Source organism: Pseudophryne corroboree, chromosome 8, assembly GCF_028390025.1.
Source record: "Pseudophryne corroboree isolate aPseCor3 chromosome 8, aPseCor3.hap2, whole genome shotgun sequence".
Lineage (NCBI taxonomy): Eukaryota > Metazoa > Chordata > Amphibia > Anura > Myobatrachidae > Pseudophryne > Pseudophryne corroboree.
The window spans coordinates 291,727,526-291,752,054 of NC_086451.1; the positions used below are offsets into that span (position 1 = coordinate 291,727,526).

The 24,529-nt window shown below is 44.4% G+C and overlaps 1 protein-coding gene across 3 annotated transcripts in view; it reads right to left on the minus strand.

The window, feature by feature from the left end:
• AMMECR1 (AMMECR nuclear protein 1) overlaps window positions 1-24,529 on the minus strand; it is a 463,662-nt gene that overhangs the window by 41,752 nt on the left and 397,381 nt on the right. For all 3 annotated transcript variants that reach the window (XM_063937304.1, XM_063937305.1, XM_063937306.1), the window contains 2 exons: window positions 22,268-22,382; window positions 14,351-14,441 (listed from right to left, as the gene is read on the minus strand). In XM_063937304.1, coding sequence (XP_063793374.1) covers window positions 14,351-14,441; window positions 22,268-22,382 — 206 coding nt within the window. The remainder of the gene's footprint in view (window positions 1-14,350; window positions 14,442-22,267; window positions 22,383-24,529) is intronic.

The window sequence follows — 24,529 nt, forward strand, 5'->3', positions numbered from 1 at the left end:
TGCAGTAGCAGGTCCTGTCTTAGAGGTAGAGGCCACGGTTCGTCCGTGAGCATCTCTTGAAGTTCCGGGTACCAAGACCTTCTTGGCCAATCCGGAACCACGAGTATAGTTCTTACTCCTCTCCTTCTTATGATTCTCAATACTTTCGGTATGAGGGGCAGAGGAGGGAATACATACACTGACTGGTACACCCACGGCGTTACCAGAGCGTCCACTGCTATTGCCTGAGGGTCCCTTGACCTGGCGCAATATCTGTCCAGTTTTTTGTTTAGACGTGACGCCATCATGTCCACCTTTGGTCTTTCCCAACGGTTTACAATTTGGTGGAAGACTTCTGGGTGAAGTCCCCACTCTCCCGGGTGAAGGTCGTGTCTGCTGAGGAAGTCTGCTTCCCAGTTGTCCACTCCCGGAATGAACACTGCTGACAGTGCTATCACATGATTTTCCGCCCAGCGAAGAATCCTTGCAGTTTCTGCCATTGCCCTCCTGCTTCTCGTGCCGCCCTGTCTGTTTATGTGGGCGACTGACGTGATGTTGTCCGACTGGATCAACACCGCCTGACCCTGAAGCAGAGGTTTTGCTTGAATTAAGGCATTGTAAATGGCCCTTAGTTCTAGAATGTTTATATGAAGAGATGTTTCCATGCTTGACCACAAGCCCTGGAAATTCCTTCCCTGTGTGACTGCTCCCCAGCCTCTCAGGCTGGCATCCGTGGTTACCAGGATCCAATCCTGAATGCAAAATCTGCGGCCCTCTAGTAGATGAGCCCTCTGAAGCCACCACAGGAGAGACACCCTTGTCCTTGGCGACAGGGTTATCCGTTGATGCATCTGAAGACGCGATCCGGACCATTTTCCCAGTAGATCCCACTGAAAAGTTCTTGCATGGAATCTTCCGAATGGAATCGCTTCGTAAGAAGCCACCATTTTTCCCAGGACCCTTGTGCACTGATGCACTGAGACCTGTCCTGGTTTTAGGAGGTTCCTGACTAGCTCGTATAACTCCCTGGCCTTCTCCTCCGGGAGAAACACCTTCTTCTGGACTGTGTCCAGAATCATTCCTAAGAACAGTAGACGTGTCGTTGGAATCAGCTGCGATTTTGGAATATTTAGAATCCATCCGTGCTGACTTAGCACTACCTGAGATAGTGCCACTCCGACTTCTAACTGTTCCTTGGTTCTTGCCCTTATCAGGAGATCGTCCAAGTAAGGGATAATTAAGATGCCTTTTCTTCGTAGAAGAATCATCATTTCGGCCATTACCTTGGTAAAGACCCGAGGCGCCGTGGACAATCCAAACGGCAGCGTCTGAAACTGATAATGACAGTTTTGTACTACAAACCTGAGGTACCCTTGGTGAGAAGGATATATTGGGACGTGGAGATAAGCATCCTTGATGTCCAGCGACACCATATAGTCCCCCTCTTCCAGGTTCGCTATCACCGCTCTGAGTGACTCCATCTTGAATTTGAACCTTTTTATGTAAGTGTTCAAAGATTTTAGATTTAATATTGGTCTCACCGAGCCGTCCGGCTTCGGTACCACAAATAGTGTGGAATAATACCCCTTCCCCTGTTGTAAGAGGGGTACCTTGATTATCACCTGCTGGGAGTACAGCTTGTGAATGGCTTCCAGAACTGCCTCCCTGTCGGAGGGAGACTTTGGTAAAGCAGACTTCAGGAACCGATGAGGAGGAAACGCCTCGAATTCCAGTTTGTACCCCTGTGATACTACCTGTAGAATCCAGGGATCCACTTGCGAGTGAGCCCACTGCGCGTTGAAATTCTTGAGACGGGCCCCCACCGTGTCTGAGTCTGCTTGTAAAGCCCCAGCGTCATGCTGAAGACTTGGCAGAAGCAGGGGAGGGCTTCTGCTCCTGGGAAGCGGCTGCATGGTGCTGCCTTTTTCCTCTTCCTCTGCCCTTGGGCAGAAAAGAGTGACCTTTCGCTCGCTTGTACTTATGGGAACGAAAGGACTGAGTTTGAAAAGACTGTGTCTTTTTCTGTTGATGTGAAGTAACCTGGGGTAAAAAGGTGGATTTTCCAGCCGTTGCCGTGGCCACCAGGTCTGTTAGACCAGCCCCAAATAACTCCTCCCCCTTATACGGCAATACTTCCATGTGCCGTTTGGAATCTGCGTCCCCTGACCACTGTCTGGTCCATAATGCTCTTCTGGCAGAGATGGACATTGCGCTTACTCTTGATGCCAGGGTACAAATATCCCTCTGCGCATCACGCATATATAGCAATGCATCCTTTAAATGTTCTATAGTTAACAGAATATTGTCCCTATCCAGGGTATCAATATTCTCAGTCAGGGAATCCGCCCATGCGACTCCAGCACTGCACATCCAGGCTGATGCGATTGCTGGTCGCAGTATAACACCAGTATGTGTGTATATACTTTTCAGGATATTTTCCAGCCTCCTATCAGCTGGTTCTTTGAGGGTGGCCGTATCAGGGGACGGTAACGCTACTTGTTTAGATAAACGTGTGAGCGCCTTATCTACCCTAGGGGGTGTTTCCCACCGTGCCCTAACCTTTGGCGGGAAAGGGTATAGTGCTAATAACTTATTAGAAATTAGCTGTTTTTTATCGGGGGAAACCCACGCTTTATCACACACCTCATTTATTTCCTCAGACTCAGGAAAAACTATTGGCAGTTTTTTCACACCCCACATAATACCCGCCTTTGAGGTATTTGTAGTGTCAGAAAGGTTCAATGCCTCTTTCATTGCCGTGATCATGTAACGTGTGGCCCTACTGGACATTACGTTTGTCTCGTCACCGTCGACACTAGATTCAGTATCTGTATCTGGATCCGTGTCGACCCACTGAGGTAGCGGCCGTTTTAGGGCCCCTGAGGGTGTCTGAGACGCCTGAACAGGCACTAATTGATTTGCCGGCTTTCTCATGTCGTCAACAGTTTTTTGTAAATTGCTGACATTATCACTTAATTGCTTAAACACAATCATCCAGTCAGGTGTCGACTCCCTAGGGGGTGACATCACTAACACAGGCAACTGCTCCGCCTCCACCTCATTTTCCTCCTCATACATGTCGACACACGCGTACCGACACACAGCACACACACCGGGAATGCTCTGATAGAGGACAGGACCCTACTTAGCCCTTTGGAGAGACAGAGGGAGAGTCTGCCAGCACACACCCAGCGCTATATATATACAGGGATAACCTTATATAAGTGTTAATCCCTTATAGCTGCTGTTAATCTAGTTATTTGCTGCCAAAATGCCCCCCCTTCTCTTTTTTACCCTGAATCAGATGCAGTACTGCAGGGGAGAATCAGGGAGCCGTCCTTCCAGCGGAGCTGTGAGGGAATAATGGCGCCAGTGTGCTGAGGAGATAGGCCCCGCCCCTTCACGACGTCCTTAACTCCCGCTTTTTTGTGTAAAATGGCAGGGGAAAAAATACATCCATATAGCCCTGGAGCTATATGTGATGTATTCCTTTTGCCAGCTAAGGTATATGTGTGTTATATTGCGTCTCAGGGCGCTCCCCCCCAGCGCCCTGCACCCTCAGTGACCGGAGTGTGAAGTGTGCTGAGAGCAATGGCGCACAGCTGCGGTGCTGTGCGCTACCTTAGTCTTGAAGACAGGATGTCTTCTGCCGCCGCTTTCACCGGACCTTCGTCTCTTCTGGCTCTGTAAGGGGGACGGCGGCGCGGCTCCGGTGACCCATCCAGGCTGAACCTGTGATCGTCCCTCTGGAGCTAACGTCCAGTAGCCTAAGAAGCCCAATCCACTCTGCACTCAGGTGAGTTCGCTTCTTCTCCCCTTAGTCCCACGATGCAGTGAGCCTGTTGCCAGCAGGACTCACTGAAAATAAAAAAACCTAACTAAACTTTTATTCTAAGCAGCTCTGGAGAGCTACCTAGTTTGCACCCTTCTCGGCCGGGCACAAAAATCTAACTGGCTTGGAGGAGGGTCATAGGGGGAGGAGCCAGTGCACACCACCTGATATCTCAAGCTTTTATTTTGTGCCCTGTCTCCTGCGGAGCCGCTGTTCCCCATGGTCCTTACGGAGTCCCAGCATCCACTTAGGACGTTAGAGAAAGATAGCTTTATGTACATCTACAAAGCATATGTAAGCATCAGTGGTTAACTGCATCACACGTGGTGCATTTCCATTGGTTGCGACGGGGTACACAGATAGTGGATGAAATCTGAAAGAATCTCTCACCTTATTCCTTCTACAGTCACATGTTAGTGACGATCTCACATGTACGGGGAGTGTATAGTGAAATTGAGAGAGCCCTAAGAAGCACCCGTATAAGTATAATATCTGTGTTACAGATTGTAGTGACATTTTTGTTTGTTACCTCGTTGTACAGCTCTTGTGTGAGTTAGGGGACTCAATTTACCAACAAGGAGCTGCTTTTATTCTTCTGCGCTCAATACTCATTGTGTCAAGCCTATAATTATAGTGATTGATTATATCTTGTTAGGTTTGTTTGAAACATATTCCTAGCAGACTTACAAATGTATCATTTTAAAAGTACCTAAATCCATGCCAGTGTCCTGCAGACAGCCTGGGTTAAGAGCCCGTAACACTGGTTTCTAGTAAATTGGTAGTGATGGATATTGGGTGAAGAAACTAAATGACTAGTCCCATGGCCTGTAAGTAACAGGTACACAAAAATACCAACAGACTGATTAAGGGAACCTGTCCATCAGTGGCGTAACTACTGCCCCCGCAGTGGCTTGGGGACGAGGGGCTGCGGGGGCGCCACTGACTTAGCACAGATTGACATGCGGACGAGCGTCCGCATGTCAATCTGCGGTCTCCTTCCCTCCGCTGCTGTGTTGGAGGGACACGGAGGGCACAGCGCGCGCCTCTCCCGTGTCCCTCCTGGCTCTCCGGCCGGTCTAATAAAGGAAGTGCCGTTCATGAGCTCTGATTGGCTCACGAACCAGCACTTCCTTTATTAGACCCGACAGAGAGCCAGGAGGGACACGGGAGAGGCGCGCGCTGTGCCCTCCGTGTCCCTCCAACACAAAGGAGCGGGGGGAGCAGGCACTGAGGAGGGCATATGTGGCACTGTGGGGGAATATCTGTTACTGGGGGGAGCAGGCACTGAGGGGGCATATGTGGCACTGTGGGGGAATATCTGGCACTGGGGGCATATACCTGGCACTGGGGGGGAATATCTGGTACTGGGGGGAGCAGGCACTGAGGGGGCATATGTGGCACTGTGGGGGAATATCTGGCACTGGGGGCATATACCTGGCACTGTGGGGGAATATCTGGTACTGGGGGGAGCAGGCACTGAGGGGGCATATGTGGCACTGAGGGGGCATATGTGGCACTAGGGGCATATACCTGGCACTGTGGGGGAATATCTGGCACTGGTGGCATATGTGGCACCGGGGGGGGGGGGGTATATTTGGCACTTGGGGCATGTACCTGGCACTGTGGGGGAATATCTGGCACTGGGGGCATATGTGGCACTGGGAGCACGGCCCTAGCAACAAGCACTACCCCCTAGCAACGAGCATGACACCCAGTGCATGAAACCCCTGGCAACGAGCATGACACCCTGAGCATGAAAATCCCTGGCACCGTGCATGGAACCAAGAGCATGAAACCCCTGGCAACGAGCAGGTAATTTAAAATAAGAATTTACTCACCGGTAATTCTATTTCTCGTAGTCCGTAGTGGATGCTGGGTACTCCGTAAGGACCATGGGGTATAGACGGGCTCCGCAGGAGACTGGGCACTCTTAAAAGAAAGATTAGGTACTATATCTGGTGTGCACTGGCTCCTCCCTCTATGCCCCTCCTCCAGACCTCAGTTAGGGAAACTGTGCCCGGAAGAGCTGACATTACTAGGAAAGGATTTGGAATCCAGGGTAAGACTCATACCAGCCACACCAATCACACCGTACAACTCGTGATAACTATACCCAGTTAACAGTATGAACAATAACTGAGCCTCTCTCAACAGATGGCTCATACAATAACCCTTTAGTTAAGCAATAACTATATACATGTATTGCAGAGAGTCCGCACTTGGGACGGGCTCCCAGCATCCACTACGGACTACGAGAAATAGAATTACCGGTGAGTAAATTCTTATTTTCTCTGACGTCCTAGTGGATGCTGGGTACTCCGTAAGGACCATGGGGATTATACCAAAGCTCCCAAACGGGCGGGAGAGTGCGGATGACTCTGCAGCACCGAATGAGCAAACTCAAGGTCCTCCTCAGCCAGGATATCAAACTTGTAGAATTTTGCAAAAGTGTTTGAACCCGACCAAGTAGCAGCTCGGCAAAGTTGTAAAGCCGAGACCCCTCGGGCAGCCGCCCAAGAAGAGCCCACCTTCCTCGTGGAATGGGCTTTTACTAATTTAGGATGCGGCAGTCCAGCCGCAGAATGTGCAAGCTGAATCGTGCTACAGATCCAGCGAGCAATAGTCTGCTTTGAAGCAGGAGCACCCAGCTTGTTGGGTGCATGCAGGATAAATAGCGAGTCAGTCTTTCTGACTCTAGCCGTCCTGGAAACAAAGTTTCAGGGCCCGGACTACGTCCAGCAACTTGGAATCCTCCAAGTCCCTAGTAGCCGCAGGCACCACAATAGGTTGGTTCAAATGAAACGATGATACCACCTTAGGGAGAAATTGGGGACGAGTCCTCCATTCTGCCCTTTCCATATGGAAGATCAGATATGGGCTTTTACATGACAAAGCCGCCAATTCTGACACACGCCTAGTCCAAGCTAAGGCCAAAAGCATGACCACTTTCCACGTGAGATATTTTAGCTCCACGGTCTTAAGTGGCTCAAACCAGTGGGATTTTAGGAGGCACAAAAGGGGCTGAATATGCAGCACCCCTGTAACAACGTCCGAACTTCAGGCAGTGAAGCCAGTTCTTTTTGAGAGAAAAAGGGATAGGGCCGAAATCTTGGCCTTTATGGATCCTAATTTTAGGCCCATAGTCACTCCTGACTGTAGGACGTGCAGGAATCGACCCCCCTGGAATTCCTCTGTAGGGCCTTCCCGGCCACACACCAAGCAACCTATTTTCGCCATATACAGTGAAAAAGTCTTGCTGTCACGTCTTTCCTAGCCTTTATCAGCGTAGGAATAACTGCATCCGGAATGCCCTTTTCCGCTAGGATCCGGCGTTCAACCGCCATGCCGTCCAACGCAGCCGCGGTAAGTCTTGGATCAGACAGGGTCCCTGTTGCCACATGTCCTGACTGAGAGGCAGAGGCCATGGGTCCTCTGAGAGCATTTCTTGCAGTTCCGGGTACCGAGTCCTTCTTGGCCAATCCGGAGCAAAGAATATTGTTCACACTCCTCCGTTTATTACAATTCTCAGCCCTTGGGTCTGAGAGGAAGAGGAGGGAATATATAGACCGTCTGGAACACCAACGATGTTACTAGTGCGACCACAGCTATCGCCTGAGAGTCCCTTGACCCAGCGTAAAACCTTTTTTATCTTTTTATTGAGGTGGGACGCCATGTAGTCCACCTGAGGCAGTTTCCATCAATTTGCAAAACTGCGTGAAGACTTCCTGATGAAGTCACCACTTTCCCGAGTGGAGGTCGTGTCCACTCCCGGAATGAACACTGCTGACAGTGCGCTTACTTGATTCTCCGCCCAGCGAAGAATTCTGGTGGCTTCTATCCTCGCCACCCTGCTCCCTGTGCCGCCCTGGCGGTTTACATGAGCCCCTGCGGTCTGACTGGATCAGAACCGGTTGGTCGCGAAGCAGGAACTCCGCTTGACTTAGGGCGTTGTATATGGCCTTTAGTTCCAGGATATTGATGTGAAGGCAAGTCTGTTGGCTTGACCACAAACCTTGGAATTTTCTTCCCTGTGTAACTGCCCCCCACCCTCGGAGGCTTGCATCCGTGGTCACCAGGACCCAGTCCTGAATGCCGAATCTGCGGCCCTCGAGAAGGTGAGCACTCCGCAGCCACCACAGGAGAGACACCCTGGCCCTGGGGGATAGGGTGATTAACCGATGCATCTGAAGATGTGATCCGGACCACTTGTCCAGTAAGTTCCATTGTCCTTGCATGGAACCAGCCGAAGGGGATGGCCTCGTATGATGCCATCATCCTTCCCAGGACTCGAGTGCAGTGATGCACTGACACCTGTTTTGTTTTTCAATGGATTCCGGACCAGTGTCATGAGCTCCTGAGCTCTCTCTATCGGGAGATAAACCCTCTTCTGGTCTGTGTCTAGGATCATGCCTAGGCGAGGCAGATGAGCTGTAGGAACCAACTGCGACTTCGGAATATATAGAATCCAGTCGTGTTGCCGTTTCACTTCCAGAGAAGGTGATACGCTGTCCAGCAACTGCTCTCTTGATCTCGCTTTTATGAGATCATCCAAGTATGTGATAATAGTGACACCTTGCTTCCGCAGGAGCACCATCATATCCGCCATTACCTTGGTGAAATTGGTAATGACAATCCCGTACCGCAATTCTGAGGTACGCCTGATGAGGTGGATAAATGGGGACACGAAGGTATGCATCCCTTATGTCCCGATTCATTTCAGGCTTGCAATGACCGCTCTTAGCGATTCCATCTTGAACCTGAACCTTTTCAGGTATATGTTCAGGGATTTTAATACAATATGGGTCTAACCGAACCGTCTGGTTTCGGGATTATAACATGGTCGAATAATAACACCCTCTTGTTGAAGGAGGGGACCCTTGACCACCACCTGTTGAAGATACAATTTACGAATTGCAGTTAACACTGGCTCCCTCTCTTGGGGGGAAGCCCGCCGGGTCCTCGGTGAGGGGTCATCTTCTCACAGTCCAGCCTGTATCCCTGCGATACAATTTCTATTGCCCAGGGATCTAACAGGGAGTGAACCCACTTGTGGCTGAACTTACGAAGGCGTGTCCCCACCGGGTCTAGCTCCGCCTGTGGAGCCCCAGCGACATGCGGTGGATTTTTGTAGAGGCCGGGGAGGACTTCTGTTCCTGGGGACTAGCTGTGTTGTACAGCTTCTTTCCTCTGCCCCCGGCTCTGACAAGAAAGGACGCACCTCAGACTTTCTTGTTTCTTTATTCGAAAAGCTGCATTTAATAATGTCGTACTTTCCTAGGCTGTGCAGGAATATAAGGCAAAATATCAGAATTACCAGCTATAGCTGTGGAGACCAGGCCCGAGAACCTTTCTCCACACAATCCTCAGCCTTCCATATGCCTCTTAAGTCGGCATCATCTGTCCAATGTATATTCTACAGGACACGTCAAGCAGAAATCGACATAGCTTTTGTCTCTAGGACCCAGTATACCCATGTCCCTTTGGGCATGCTTTATAATTATATATCTATCACTTAAGACAGCATCTTAAAATATTTATATGCATACTAGGGTCTCAATCTCTGCTGATAAGGTACCTGTCCACGCTGCCACAGCGCTATAAACCCATGCCGACACAATCGCCGGTCTGGGTAGTATACTAGAATGTGCACACTATCTGCAGGATCCCTGAGAATAGCTAGTGCAAACAGGACACCCAAGGGGAAGATTCTCAACACATCCTGGCCCTAGTGGGGAAAGGATACAGCCTGAGAATTCTCTTGTGGGAAGCTGCCGTCTCTTGTCTGGAGATTCCCGCTCTTTTTCATCATGAGAGGAGGGAAATTTACCTCAGCATTCTTCCCCTTAACATGTGTACTCTCGTGTCAGGGACAGATGAGTCATCAGTGATATGCAAATCATCTTTTATTCCAATAATCATATATTGAATATCTTTTAGCCCTCTTGGCTGTAACTTTGCATTATCGTAGTCGACAGTGGAGTTAAACTCCGTGTCGATACTTTGTTATTTTGGATAGTGAACATAGAGAGACTCTGAAGATTTCCTTTCTGTTCCCTAACCTTTTGTGCAATAATTTTACCTGAGCACTTACACATATCCAAACAGGTGTCGGCGTTGTCGACGGAGACACCCTCCCACACACATATCCGCTCTATCACCTCCTTAGAGGAGCCTTTTACCTCAGACATGTCGACACACGCGTACCGACACCACACACACAGGGGATGCTCTATGTGAAGACCGTTCCCCCACCAGGCCCTTTGGAGAGACAGAGTATGCCAGCACACACCACAGCGCTATATAATACAGGGATGTACACTATCTGAGTGATTTTTCCCCTATAGCAGCTTATATACACAGTTTTGCGCCTAAATTTATGTGCCCCCCCTCTCTTTTTTTACCCTTTGTGTACCAGGATACTGCAGGGGAGAGCCTGGGGAGCTTCCTTCCAGCTGAGCTGTGAAGAGAAAATGGCGCCGGTGTGCTGAGGAAGAAGGCCCGGCCCCCTCAGCGGCGGGCTTCTGTCCTTTTATGTACTTTAATGGCGGGGGTTAATGCACATATACAGTTTATCAGACTGTATTATGTGCTTTTCGCCAAGTAAGGTAATCTAATTGCTGCCCAGGGCGCCCCCCCCCCCAGCGCCCTGCACCCATCAGTGACCGGAGTGTGTGGTGTGCTAAGGGAGCAATGGCGCACAGCTGCAGTGCTGTGCGCTACCTTAATGAAGACCGGAGTCTTCAGCCGCCGATTTTCAACTTCTCTTCGTTCTTCTGGCTCTGCAAGGGGGACGGCGGCGCGGCTCCGGACGACCGAGGACTGGGCCTGTGTTCGATCCCTCTGGAGCTAATGGTGTCCAGTAGCCTTAGAAGCCCAAGCTAGCTGCAAGCAGGTAGGTTCGCTTCTCTCCCCTCAGTCCCACGTAGCAGTGAGTCTGTTGCCAGCAGATCTCACTGAAAATAAAAAACCTAACAAACCTAACAAATACTTTCTTTTCTAGGAAGCTCAGGAGAGCCCCTAGGGTGCATCCAGCTCTGGCCGGGCACAGATACTAACTGAGGTCTGGAGGAGGGGCATAGAGGGAGGAGCCAGTGCACACCAGATATAGTACCTAATCTTTCTTTTAAGAGTGCCCAGTCTCCTGCGGAGCCCGTCTATACCCCATGGTCCTTACGGAGTACCCAGCATCCACTAGGACGTCAGAGAAAAGTAATTAGAAGCCTTACTGTAGAACTTAATGTGTAATGGGCATTACGGTGTGTGGCATAATGTATCACGGACATTGCAGTGTGTGTCATAATGTGTCAGGCATTACGGTGTGTTGTATACTATATCACGGGAATTGTGGTATAATGTCTCAGGATCATTGCGGTGTGTGTCATACTGTGTCACAGACATTGTATGTGCTATAATGTATCAGGGGCATTGCAGTGTGTAGCATAATGTATAACTGGCATTGCGATTCCTGTCAATGTGTCACAGGCATTACGGTGTGTGGCATAATGTGTCGGGGGCATTACAGTGTGTGCATATTGTGTCATGTGCATTATTGTGTGTGTCATAATGTCTGAGGGCCTTTGCAGTATGTGGCATAATGTATACTGGGCATTACTATAAGGAGAAAAAATGACAAATAATGTAAGGGGCATGAATCAGGATTATTTTTCTTTCCTGTGGTGACTAACGTCTGGGCGTGCAGGTTGCAAAACTGGGGTATAAGGTAGTCTTTTCCTGCAATGCCACGCCCCTTTATGTGACGCCACACCCATTTAAACGAAGCCACGCCCCCTTTTTGATGGAGTGCGCCTACGGCGCGCGCATGTTTGTCCCTTTACTAGTGCCAATTATGGTGGGGGGGGGGGGGAAGCAAATAATTTTTTGGCTTGGGGGAGAAAAATTTCTAGTTACGCCACTGCTGTCTATAGTAGCTGCACCAAATCTAAGCTAGGCGTGAGAATGGTGCTGTACAATGTATATTAAGTGATTAAGTGTGGATGTGCCTTTGGATCAACCACTGGTCTGTGCTCTGTTTCTACAATATGGCAGCACATAGTGCATGAACATATGCTGTAAATCATTTCTGTGTAATACTTATGTCTCTGCTTCAAAAATAATTTGAGTGAAAAAACCAACTAAGGTCTAAACCACTAAACTAGAAACACCATGAGGTTTCCATTTCTTAATTAGATTTTATTTCTGCATTTTCCCCATTTGCAAGTATTAGCATGTTATGGTTTTGTGCTTGTAGCTGTGTATATAATAAAGTGCGCATTCGTTGAAGCATAAAAATCAGCCTCTTTTTAAGTGTAATCTTAAATTCAAGTGCCGTAACTTTCCCATCTTCATATTATCATCCACTTTGCATATTAGTGTACAGTAGGTTTTACGGTCTCTTGGCATTGGATGCATTAAATGGTTTATTGTTAAATTGTGGCTCGACATCTGATGAAATACACAAACGTCTGCTTATTGGAACACGTACAAATACTGATCTCAAATGTCGCTATGTACAATGTTATGGCTCAACTACTCTAAAAATTGTATAAGCGCCTTGCGTCCTATTGGAGAAAGAGCACTTTATAAATAAAATTATCATCATCATCTTTGGAGATCAATGATCCCAAAATCGGGTGTCGATTATTAGATCTACACTAAAAAGGTCTAGCGAACAGGTCTACCACTAATGGTAAAAATGCTTTAGGTCGATAGGGTCAAAAGGTCGACAGAATAGGTAGACAGTAGGAAAGACCGACAGATTCAAAAGGTTAACATGTAAATGGTCGACAAAAAAGGTAGACTTTTTTGGGTGCTGTTTCACTTTCCTGCCAAACAAGCTCCTTTAGTGCAACACGTCCCCTCGCATTGCTCGGGGCAAGGTGCCTTACTGCACTCAGCACAGGTGACTATTCCCAATCGTAGTCCACGTGTATGGTATGAAAAAGTAAAAAAAAAAAAAAAAAAAAAAAAACCTGCGTCGACCATTGTCATGTCAACCTTTTGAATGGTCTGCCTATTACATGTCGGCCCTTTTGACCCTGTCGACCTAATGCATGTCTACCATTGGTGGCAGACCTTTTTAGTGTAGATCTATAATCTGGACACCCCCAAAATCTTAACGCCTTCATTTCTCACATTAACAGTACAATTTTCAAGGCGCTGCCTCATGGATTATAGCGTCACTCGTCCGGCTAGCACAGGGATACAGGAAACAATCACTGCATGATTTCTGATAGTCTTTATTCTGTTTGTGGCATGTGACACAGTGACTTGCCGACATTCAGAAAGCCGGCAAGTTTTGAATTTTGACAGTATGTAGACATGTTCATTAGGCCGACATGCATTTAGGGTGACTGTTAAAATGTTTAGAATGTTAATGATTAATATGTTTACACCAAAATGCCAACATATGTTTGTTGATCTTTAGGGCTAGGTTTAGGACTAAGTTAAAATAACCAAAAAAAGAATGTATGAACATTGTGTGTCGACGTGTTAAATGAAAAATTGATATAGCGTATAGTAATACAGTTCTTGTGTTTTTTTGGTTTAATGCAGTGATTGTCTTTAAAGTTGCTATTCAGCATATTCAGTGTTTATTTGGATGCGTTTTAACACTTATTTATGGCTCAGCAAATCCCCAGTGTGTATCTGACATCTATTATCTACATGAGCATGTTGGCTTTTATTTAAAAAAAAGAAAAAAAAAGAAAAAAAAAGAAAAAGAAAAGGTTACTTATACAAAACTGTATTTCTGCATTTGGCCTCCGTTTCTGCAATCCTTAGCTAGGTCACAGTGCTAGTCGCTACGCACATTAGCGACGCATGCTGTTACCCCACAGTGCGTGAATGGGGATTGTTGACAAACTATCAAACATTCACAAGATCATTTTTGCAGACAGTACAATAGAAATGGAGGGGCACATGCTTATGGCTGATTTTCTCTCTCATTCGATTGCAAATACACTAACATTTAACTACATGTTAAATATACATTTCACACTACTGCTTTTTCCTATTAACAAGATCCATTGTCAATAACCTGTTAACCTCTGCGATAATGCTTTTTTCATTGAATTTCTATTGGGTTGACAAAATGTCTACATTTGAATAGTGGCAGATTCAGTGAGGAGATTGCACTCCCTAGGAGGGGCAAGATGACTGCTTCTTAGGCACAGACATGCAGATGCAGCAACACACTTGTTGGAGTAAGGTGTTGGTCATCCACCAGAGTACAGAAAGGCTCCAGGCTATGCTAAATAGCCCACCTTGACTACCACTCTGGATCAGTCACTGACTTAACACACAAATGACCAGAGACGTCACACTTTCCAAGCTTACTGACCTATAGAGGAATAATGTTAACATTTAAACATATGCATTCACAAAATCAGTAAAATCTCATGTAAGATAAAAGCCTTACAATTAAATGATCCACCATCTGACATCAGTGCAAGGTCACATATTGTATTTTGGTTTGTACGTTTAAATTTTTTTTTGTTTATATCTTTAACCAATTGTTATGAAATAAAGTGCATCAATGACCTTGCTCCTTTGCAACCTCCGGTAAGTACGTGGCGGTTCTTTTGGATCCTTTTTCATTGATGAATTCTATTCTAATGCCATGTACACCCACCTGAAAGAAACCGGTAGTTTGGTTAGTACATTTCAGGAGAGATAATACAACAATAATTCTAGCGTTGCGTGGAAGGTCACAAAGAATTTTGGCCCTTTTTTTCCTGTGCTTGTCCTGTGGAAGTTAATGCTGCAAAGAAAAAAGAAGGGAGTTTCTATGTTAAACTTGTGGTTCAACAATATTGAGGCCAAACTTCTATAGAAAGAACAGATGTAGAGGGAGGAGTGAATTTAAACAATGCATAAAAGGTTTAGTAGAGGTCAGCATTAGTAAATACCGTAGTCAGGAAGTCATTGTGCCGAGCAGCCAGAGAGTAAGCATCTGCTTAGCTTGCATTAAATTCAGCTAATGAACACTCCACACAGCAATGGCATTTCAGTACAAGCCTAGAGTCAGATCTGGCCATTATCAACAGTACTTCACCTCCACCTTTCGTACTATTGCTTTGTTTGTTTATGCATATATATATTGGGCAGACTGATTATCCCCTCCACTGGCACTTCTATGTACAATATACTGTATAGTGTTAAAAAGAAAACTCACCATTTGCCTATTTTCTTTGAAATGACTCATAAATGAGAATTTATCACATGCCCCAAATAAGTACTACAAACCTCCAATCGTTTTCTATAACTACACACACGCTTTGACTTGCGGGAATGTACTTAAATTGATATATATATGGTCGCCTAGCAACCTAAAGTAGAAATGACATGCCGCAACAAGATTAATACAGAAATATGGGGGGAGGTTGGGGGGAGAGAAGGGGGAGAGCAACGAAGCCCATTGCATGCTCACTGCGCTCACCACAGGTTCTATTCCCAGTCTATGGATGGGAATAGTTCCTGATAGTCGGCATTCAGACTGTCAGAATTTGGAGCGAGCGGGATGTAGGGGTCAGTAATAACAGCTGATTTATGTCTAGTTAGGATTGTAAATTTGATTTGATTAGTCAAACTGGCTATTTAAGGATTTATTGGTGACTTTGGAAGCACATATTGCCTTGAGGAAGATCCCAGAGCAGGCTGAAACACGTTAGCGCGTGAGAGGGCCAAACAGACGGTGGTGGCGTGTAATGGGATGACAAAGACTGAAAGAGAATCCAGAGAGGCTTCCCGGGACACCTTCTGGTTTTAACAAACTCACTTTAAGAGTATTCCGTTGGCAGTTCTTTACATAGCCGGTAATTACCTGATCTCTGCCACTGTGGGATGGTCTGTCATTGTGCTCTGAATTTTATGCTTGGGGCATTGGGGTAGATGTAGGATTTGTCAGTGTGTGTGTGTGTGGGGGGGGGTGATATCAGCACACGTTATATGCATTGATACCGCTTCTCCCCCAGGTATTACTGCTGTGTGACATATGACAGGGGTGCTATGGACCCCTGTCATTATTGGCACTGCTATTCTCACTGTGCTAATAGGGCGACTTTGCAGAAATGTCCACTGTACTCACGGCCCAAGGTGTGCCTGTTGATCATCCGTGGACGGCCCCCGTTAACGATGTCAGTCACAGTCGAGAGGTAACACTTCTCTTTATTAGCACAGCGAGAATGGACCTATAAGTCCTTAAAACACGGACATTTAAGTCTTAACACTTCAAAGCATTTGGCTGTCTGCGGTAGCAATTAACGGGAGTCAAAAGCCGGTGACCCATTAGATACGTAAGGAGTTCCTTCTGAGCATGCGCATATGCTTACAGCCGGACACTAGCGATAGGCATCACCTTTGTTCTTTTTCACAGGATCTTTCTCTCAGGACTATACATTGAGAATATCTCATACCATGAACTTTTAATCTGGATATATTATAAGTGGTTGTCTTAACCCAATTCGCTGCAGTAAGGGGAATTTTTAATCAATTGATTGGTATTTTTTATTTACATTATTTGTGCATGTGTTTATTTTATTGTATATGTAATAAATTTGATGTATACACAGCTATATGCGCTCTCTGATAGTATAAAATATTATAATTTTTTTGTTCTTTTCTTAATTTAATAATCCTCAACTGCCCAAATCCTGCAGTTTTCGGCCACCTTGATACTTATCTCAGTGTCATCTGCTTATGTAGTTATATTTAGTTACCCTGTACTTGTCCTATATTGTCTTCAACTGTAAGCCAACGGTTTCCTGTTTTGATTATGTGCATATGTATTCTGTAATTGGGCACGGAGGAACCCTTGTGGCGCCATATAAAGGATAAAAATAATAATAATAATAGTAATAATAATAATAATAATAAAGTGCTATACTGTTCTTGGTAGAGGATCAATGGGTCGATCTAGATTAGGTCGAAAGGTCAACATTGACATGGTCGACACTGGAACAAGGTCAACTCATGAACAAGGCCAACACGTGAAAATGGTCGACATGGAACAGGTAGACACATGAAAAGGTCAACATGACATTTTAAAACTTTTTTGGTGTCTTTTTTTGTATAACATAACCAGGAACCCCAATTAGTGCACCGCGACGTGTAAACCTTTTTCTGGTGTCAACCATGTCAATTTTGACCTACTGACTGTCCACCTATTCCATGTCGACCTACCATTCGGATCCCTTCTATACTTGTATTATTCAACGTATTATGCTACGTACACTTATCTCTCTCCCCCTCCATGATAGTTGAAAGGTCACTTTTTATGCTGGGAATTGGAGAGAGATGAGCAGAGATTGTACTGCTACCATAGAGTGATTCTCTGAACTACACTGAAAAATGGACGTTTGAATGATTGGACAGGCCCATTTACTATATGGATTCCTGTTCGACACATACACTGTACTGTATACTGTGGTACTTGGAAGCACAAGTGGAGGGGAGAACTAACATTTTGTGTGTTCCTAGTCTATTGAGAGGTATGGGGGTCACCTCACTGGTTACTCCCTCCTCAATAGGCAGCCTTTTGGGTTGCACATTTGAGGGGAACCATTTCTTTGCTTCATAAATTTGTTTATCTGTTGCTGCCTGGGGCCTCTGTACAGCTCACCAGCTCTCTCTCTCCACTGAATACCCAGAGAGTAGCTGTATACTGTAATCCCAGGAAAACAAAGCAACTTTGGCTGATGTTACACATGGCTAAAGAGAATAGATTACATGTATAATGATAAAGCAATGGTTAAGTAAGTTAAATCAGACAATGTACAAGACAAGAAAATGTCATGAAAATTATAGTAAAAAAATGTGATGCCCAAATCACTAATCAACAACAGTACCAAAAAGGCATGTGCTATGCAGTCATTCTCCCTTCATTTTGGTTAGGCAGAAAAAAAAATACAGTCCTTCCCCAAATACACACCAAAATAGTGACAAATAGACTGGCGCTTCAACTGGAATCATTTATTTTTAATCTAGAAAATCAACAAAGATGACATAAGAAGGTCATAAAGCATATTAATATGACCCCCACCTCTACATACTGTAGATGGAACTCAAATGGTGGCATATAGCAAGAGCGTGTTTTGGTTTTAACATTAACTTTCTGTCAGGAGTCCCACATAAATAGGCCACACTTATATGTGCAATGACATTTTGTCTTATATATGTTTCATTATTTCCAACACCCTAAACTAACACATGAAGCCATACAACCAAAACATGAGCCCATACCTGGCCATTTGGGATGAGAGGACATTACTGTTCTTTTGAGAATTGGATATTAGTGCACTGTATAACCCTCTGGATGCAGATTTGGACCATTGTTTTTTTTTAATTAGGTAGCTGTTAAATCCTTACTTCATATAGAAAATGAAGTCACTGGTGAAGTTCCAGAGGTTGATGTGGAAATTGGTCTGCCTACTTTTCAATATTAACACACACCTAACAAGTTACAGGGAACAATTTATGTATGCCCCGACAGAAATGCTGTACTGAACATCTGTAGCCTTGTGCAGCCAAACTAGTATTCTACAGATACTTCTACTGGCCATACATTAGGATGACCAGTATCCGATGCGAGTCGTCTCACGATTTTCCTTGAACTCCTTGGGAGCTCCTGGGCACAGAATGTGTTTTTTTTTTTGGACACAATGTGCATACGATCTTACGACCCATTGTGCGCCCCCATACGATGGATTGTCTCACGTATTCGTACATATCAACCTAGTGTATGGTCAGGATTAGGCTCAATGTTCCACTGGAAACAATGGAATCCATGGCCCAAATGTTTTAGGCCATAACAAGAGATAAAGTGGAGATGGATAGTGTGTGATAAATGACCAGCCAATCAGCTTCCTGACTGCCATGTAACAGGCTGTGTTTGAAAAAATGACAGCAGCTTATTGGCTGGTCATTTATCTCTATTTGTCCTCCTCCACTTTATATCTTGTTAAAGTTTAATACATTTGAACCTATGTTTGTTGTGGAAGTACAGTAAGTGATAAGGACAGCCATGAAGAAATCAGGACCACTGCAGAATGATGTCCAGGTTCCCCAAACTGTTACATAAAAGCGCAGACAATCATATAATCCTGTTACGTGCATCTTCTTTATAATTCATAAAAAAGTACTAAGGTTAGTAAATACTACAAGTGCCATTCAAGACCATAATTATGGCCGTACTAAATGGTAAAAGGTATATTGCCTGTGATATATAACAGGTCTGCTATTTTAATCAGAACTACTGTAATGAAAAAAGAGAGAGAGACAGGGCAATGACATAGCAAGGGACCTCTGCAGAACAGCCACTGTCGAGAGAAAAGCAGCTGGCAAGTTTCTAAATGTATATCAGATGAGATTAAGCCAAATCCCCTTTGATTCCATGAGCACAGCATACGTCAGTGAAATTATTCAAGCTGTCAAGTTATTTCTATGGCCATTCCTGGAAATCACAACGGTTGCAATATTGCTACCCCTCTAAAAGTAGAAAGTCGGAATTGCCTATGCTGTAAACGCTAGTACACAGCACGTCTAAACCAGATATTTCTGAATGCAGTGCGTTTTCTCTTTCAGAAAGAAACAGGATACAGTTGGCTGCCACACTCATCGCTATCCCTTTCTACAGACCCTACTGCCAGTAATGCAAGCACCCCATCACGTGTAAGTGTATAATGCAGACATGTTCCAGTGTAGGTGCCATAGTCTACTGTTGGGACAGGCAGATCTCCAGCTATTGTGGAATGACAGATCCAGAATACTGAGTGGAAAAGCATACTGGGTATTGTACTTCCATAACTTATGGCCACCCTGACTGTATGGTCTTTATAAAAAAATAAATAATAAATAAATAAAAAAAAAGACTATTAAAGAGAAACAAACTCTTTAATTCAAACAGTCTTAACATTGGGGACACGGCATTGTGGTTCCTCTTTAAGAGCAGAAAATCAGAAGTACAGAGTAAAGAAAAAAGAATGGTTAGGCTGCGGGTAGGGAGGGTTAGAACACTTACCCAGCAGGTGTCGGGAGTCTGCACGTCGGGATGCCGCTGTTGGTCTTCTGACCACCAGCATCCCAAGCGTTGGGATCCCATATGTAGATATATTTAAAGAATCTTTCAGCTACTGCCCACCGCTGGCTGAACACTTCATTTTAAAGATTCAAGGTTATTACGCACATGCTGGCAGTATGCAGAAGCATTTTTAACGACTGCAGGTTATTGCTAGGGTTGCCACCTCATCCTTTTTATTCTGGACACATTAATGACACAGGTTCTGTGGCTGGCTGACTTTAAGACTCCATTTACCTAGTTTTAATCAGCCACAGAATCTGTGTAATTAATATGTGTCCAGAATTAAAGGTATGAGGTGGCAACCCTAGTTATTGCCCACCTGCACACAAATACAACTGTGTCCAGACATAAACACAGAGACCGTACATGTCTGCATTCTCTGCAATGTTCCCGCTCCCTGCCTCTGAAGGATGAGGGTGGGATCTGTGATTGCCCATCATAGCAACATCAGTAAACCATGTCTCTGATCAGAGACACAGTCAGAGATCTCCCTCCGTTTGGAAGAAGCGGACCCAAATCAGAAAGCTCCCCCACAGCATGCTATCAGCAAAGTGTAAACAGCGTTGTAGTTATGTAACTAACACATAGGGTTGGCCAGCAACCATCGATGGTGATTGTATAATGGGGAGTGTCTTTATCAATGCCCAGTATAATGGTGAAACAAATGCAATTTTTGTATGTTAGATCACCATCTGCACATGTGCAAAACAAACCAGTCTGGCAGAGCGCCTGTGAAATTGATCCTGGATAGAACACTGGTCAATATTCAAGAAAGGGGTTTGTGGGAGCCGCACCGGTCTAGCAACAATTTTTGTAAGAAAAGTAATCCGAGTAATGTCCTCTGAGAAACTGAAATTTGTGTTATAGAATTGCTTCAGATTAAGGTAACTGTGCATATAGGAAGATATATCTTTCAAGGTGCACTAAATATAGTTACCATTCAGTGGTGCTCCCATGAGTCAAAAATATATTGAGAAAGATACCAAATAAGAGAAAATGGAAAAAGAAGTAGACTCTTGTTTGGGAGCACTCTAACTCAGAGGAACTAAGTTGTATACATGTCTTAGACTGGTAAAATCATGATTTTAATAGATTCTTATTAAAATATATAGAATTATCGGAGTTCAAAATTTATTATATGTGATTCAAGACTATTGTGCAAAAATATCTATATCAATTTAGTAAATAATTAGCGAGAATTGCTATAGTATAATGTAAGCCGGAAAAGCTTAAGAATTCACAAAAAGGGGGGAGGGGATATAATTGTCATATCCAATCTGCACTTTTTGAGCCTGCCGGTCACATGATTGTCTGTCCCTTTCTTTCATTTTTCTTGTTGAAAATAAGCAGTGGAGGGCCGGACCAGTACTTGGATGGGAGACCACCTTGGAACATCCTGGTACTGCAAATAAATTTTGCTGCCCAATTCCAAGTCACAGATAGGTACTCGGATTCATATGACCCATGATTTAATTTCCTGCAACTACTTTTTCCATTTGGGATTTTTGCAGTAAGAATGAAGGTCATATATTCATTTGACAGACACCATTGAGACTAGAAGGTTTTTCCCCTCCCCCCTTTTTGTGAATTCTTAAGCTTTTCCGGCTTACACTATACTATAGCAATTCTCACTAATTATTTACTAAATTGATATAGATATTTTTGCACAATAGTCTTGAATCACATATAATAAATTTTGAACTCCGATAATTCTATATATTTTAATAAGAATCTATTAAAATCATGATTTTACCAGTCTAAGACATGTATACAACTTAGTTCCTCTGAGTTAGAGTGCCCCCAAACAAGAGTCTACTTCTTTTTTCATTTTCTCTTATTTGGTATCTTTCTAGAACACTGGTCAATCAGTAAGTGCTACAGCAGATTGCATGTAGAACAGCACCTGCTCAATGTCTACAGCAATGTCCACTATGATGCAATAGCATAGGCAGAAGGAAAAGTGAATGGACATAAATGAATAACATTTTGTGGGTGAGGAGGGGCTCATTTTGTGGGTGAGGAGGGGCTCCCCTTGTGGTTGTAGTCTATGGCTCTGGGACTAGAGTTACCACTTCATCCCTTTAATTCCGGACATATTAATTACACAGGTTCTGTGGCTGATTAATACCAGGTGAAATGGAGTCTTGAAGTCAGCCAGCCACAGAACATGTATAATGAATGTGTGTCCAGAATTAAAGGGATGAGGTGGTAATCCTACCCGGGACACAGGAATCTGGTTGTGAATGCAGCAGCTGTGATCCCTGTATTCACACCAGTGAGGGATACATACTGCATATTCACTGAAATGAATTGCCATTTGAACACGCATTCACACATCTAACGGCAGAGAGATAGTAAATAGCATGTTCAACTCATCTTACCTCCCAGTCCAAGTAATCACATACATCTTCAAAGTTTGTAAGCAGAGACACTGAGCAGAATAGCCGTGGCAGCTCATCCCTCGTCATTGGGGGAAAACGGCTATCTTTAAGGGCACTAGAGAGAGCAGAAAGAAAATGGATTAGGTTTTAGGATGCTTTAGTAGCATAGCTGAATATATGCTTTAAAATTATTCCAACACACACTCTGTGGGAACATTTTCTTAACCTCAAAAGCCTTGGCATTACATGCAGCTACATTAAAACAGATGAATGTGATGACTTCGTCCTAATAATAAAAAAAAAAAAAAAACCTAAGAAAAAAAAAAAAACCCACACACCTCCAAACCATAAACCATTGAAGTTGAACAAAGCTCCAAAAATAAAAAACATTTTCAATCATTTTTTCAATCATGGGGTATATGTGAAAGAGATCCCTACCCCAACCCACAGTGTAATTAGGTTATGCAGTTCTGCCATAGTAACATTGTCATCTGGCCAAAAGTGCTTGATTTTAAAACAAGATTTTTTTTTTTTACCTCAATATACCAAAGCGGTGTAAAAAAAGAAAAAAAACATTCATAGGAGTCTAGTCTCCATGGTAAGATCCGCTGATTATTCTCTCGGTACACATTTCAAAGCACATTTACTGAATGCATAAATATCATAACATACCAACTTGTGTTTTCAGTGATTTGTAGGTAACACATACATATATAACAAAATTTATTAATCACTATTTCTAGGATTACTTCATAAGGATTATAAACTTGATGTATTTAGTTTCCACAGTGGGAAAGCTGCTAAAGATACAGGCTGTTCCTGTGGGTATTTCTTAACCAACACTTAAGAGATTCTTAAAACATCTATGTACTTGGACAAGGTTATTACCAGAATAAATCCCCCTAAAACTAAAGCTGCATACACACTAGATGACGTCGCTCTATGAGCTAGTGTTTCCCCTCGCGTACTCTGAGCGATATGACTGGTCATATCACTCAGTGACGTCACGCAGCCGTCGGCCGGGCAGACAGCTCCTGGACGACAGTCCAGATACAGCATGCATGCACTACCGACAGCGACGATCGTTGCCAGCCCGCAGGGCCGCACATCGATTATCGCTGGCGGCATACGCACTTGCCGAGAAAATGAGCGGCGCCGCTCATTCTCTCGGCAAAGGTGTGTATGCACCTTTAGACCCACACACACACGTTGTAGTATTTAGTAAAACAACTCCCACCAATATAAGCTGTACTTTTACAACTTTAACAAATAAATATCAAACAATGGAAATAATAAGAAAGAAAAAAATAAAGTGACAGTTTGGAGTCCATTCAATTATAAGAAATGCCAAAGTCACTTGATTTTGGAGTGATGTATGCGAAATGTGCAATGTGCAAATCCTGTACATGCGGTAGGGCTCAATTTGCGCACTTTAACAGGACCACTAAAGGCTTTGAAATAAAATGCACAATGTACATGTAATTTACAGTGCACCTGCAGTACTCAAATGCCATCACAACGACATGTTGCTGACATCAACCCTGACCACCCTGACCAAACTGACCCCTTTTAAATTAATTTCAAAGACAAATGCAATTACCCTGCAAGACAGACTATTGGCTGAACAAACAAGCTGCCAGAGCTTTAAGGTGCATACACAGCCTGACACAGAAATTTCTCACAAATAGCTTGATCTATCCTGTATATCAGTGACATATTAAGACAGTAACCACACTACCCATCAAATTAAATCATTGTCTGACTAGTGACCCAGCAACTGATTGGTACCTCAGTGGAGTCAATAATATAGTCTGTGGTCTTATTGGTCCATAACAGCTGTCAATTACTGCCATGTAGGTCTGAACAGCTAACTGGCTGGCAGCACCTTAGCATGTATTAGAATATACCTCTACAATATACACAACAGAGCCAGGAGATGGAGAAACATAGAAGTTTATGGCAGATAAGAACCTCTTGGTCTACCTGGTCTGACCTCGTTTTTCTCCTTTTGGTAACTTCAACCCTGTTTGTCCCTTAGGTATTTTTAAGGAAATTCTTATGCCTATCCCAAGTGTATTTAAAGTGATGGGAGACTATTCCAATTATCCACTACCCTCTCTAAGAAGTAATTTTTCCTCATATTTTCTTTCCCTACTCTGCTCCAAACTATACATATTGGGGGCGATTCGATTCAATGGTTTTCCCCTGCAGCTACCACTAGGGGGAACAAATTAGAGCAATTCGATTGTTGCTCCGTTTAGA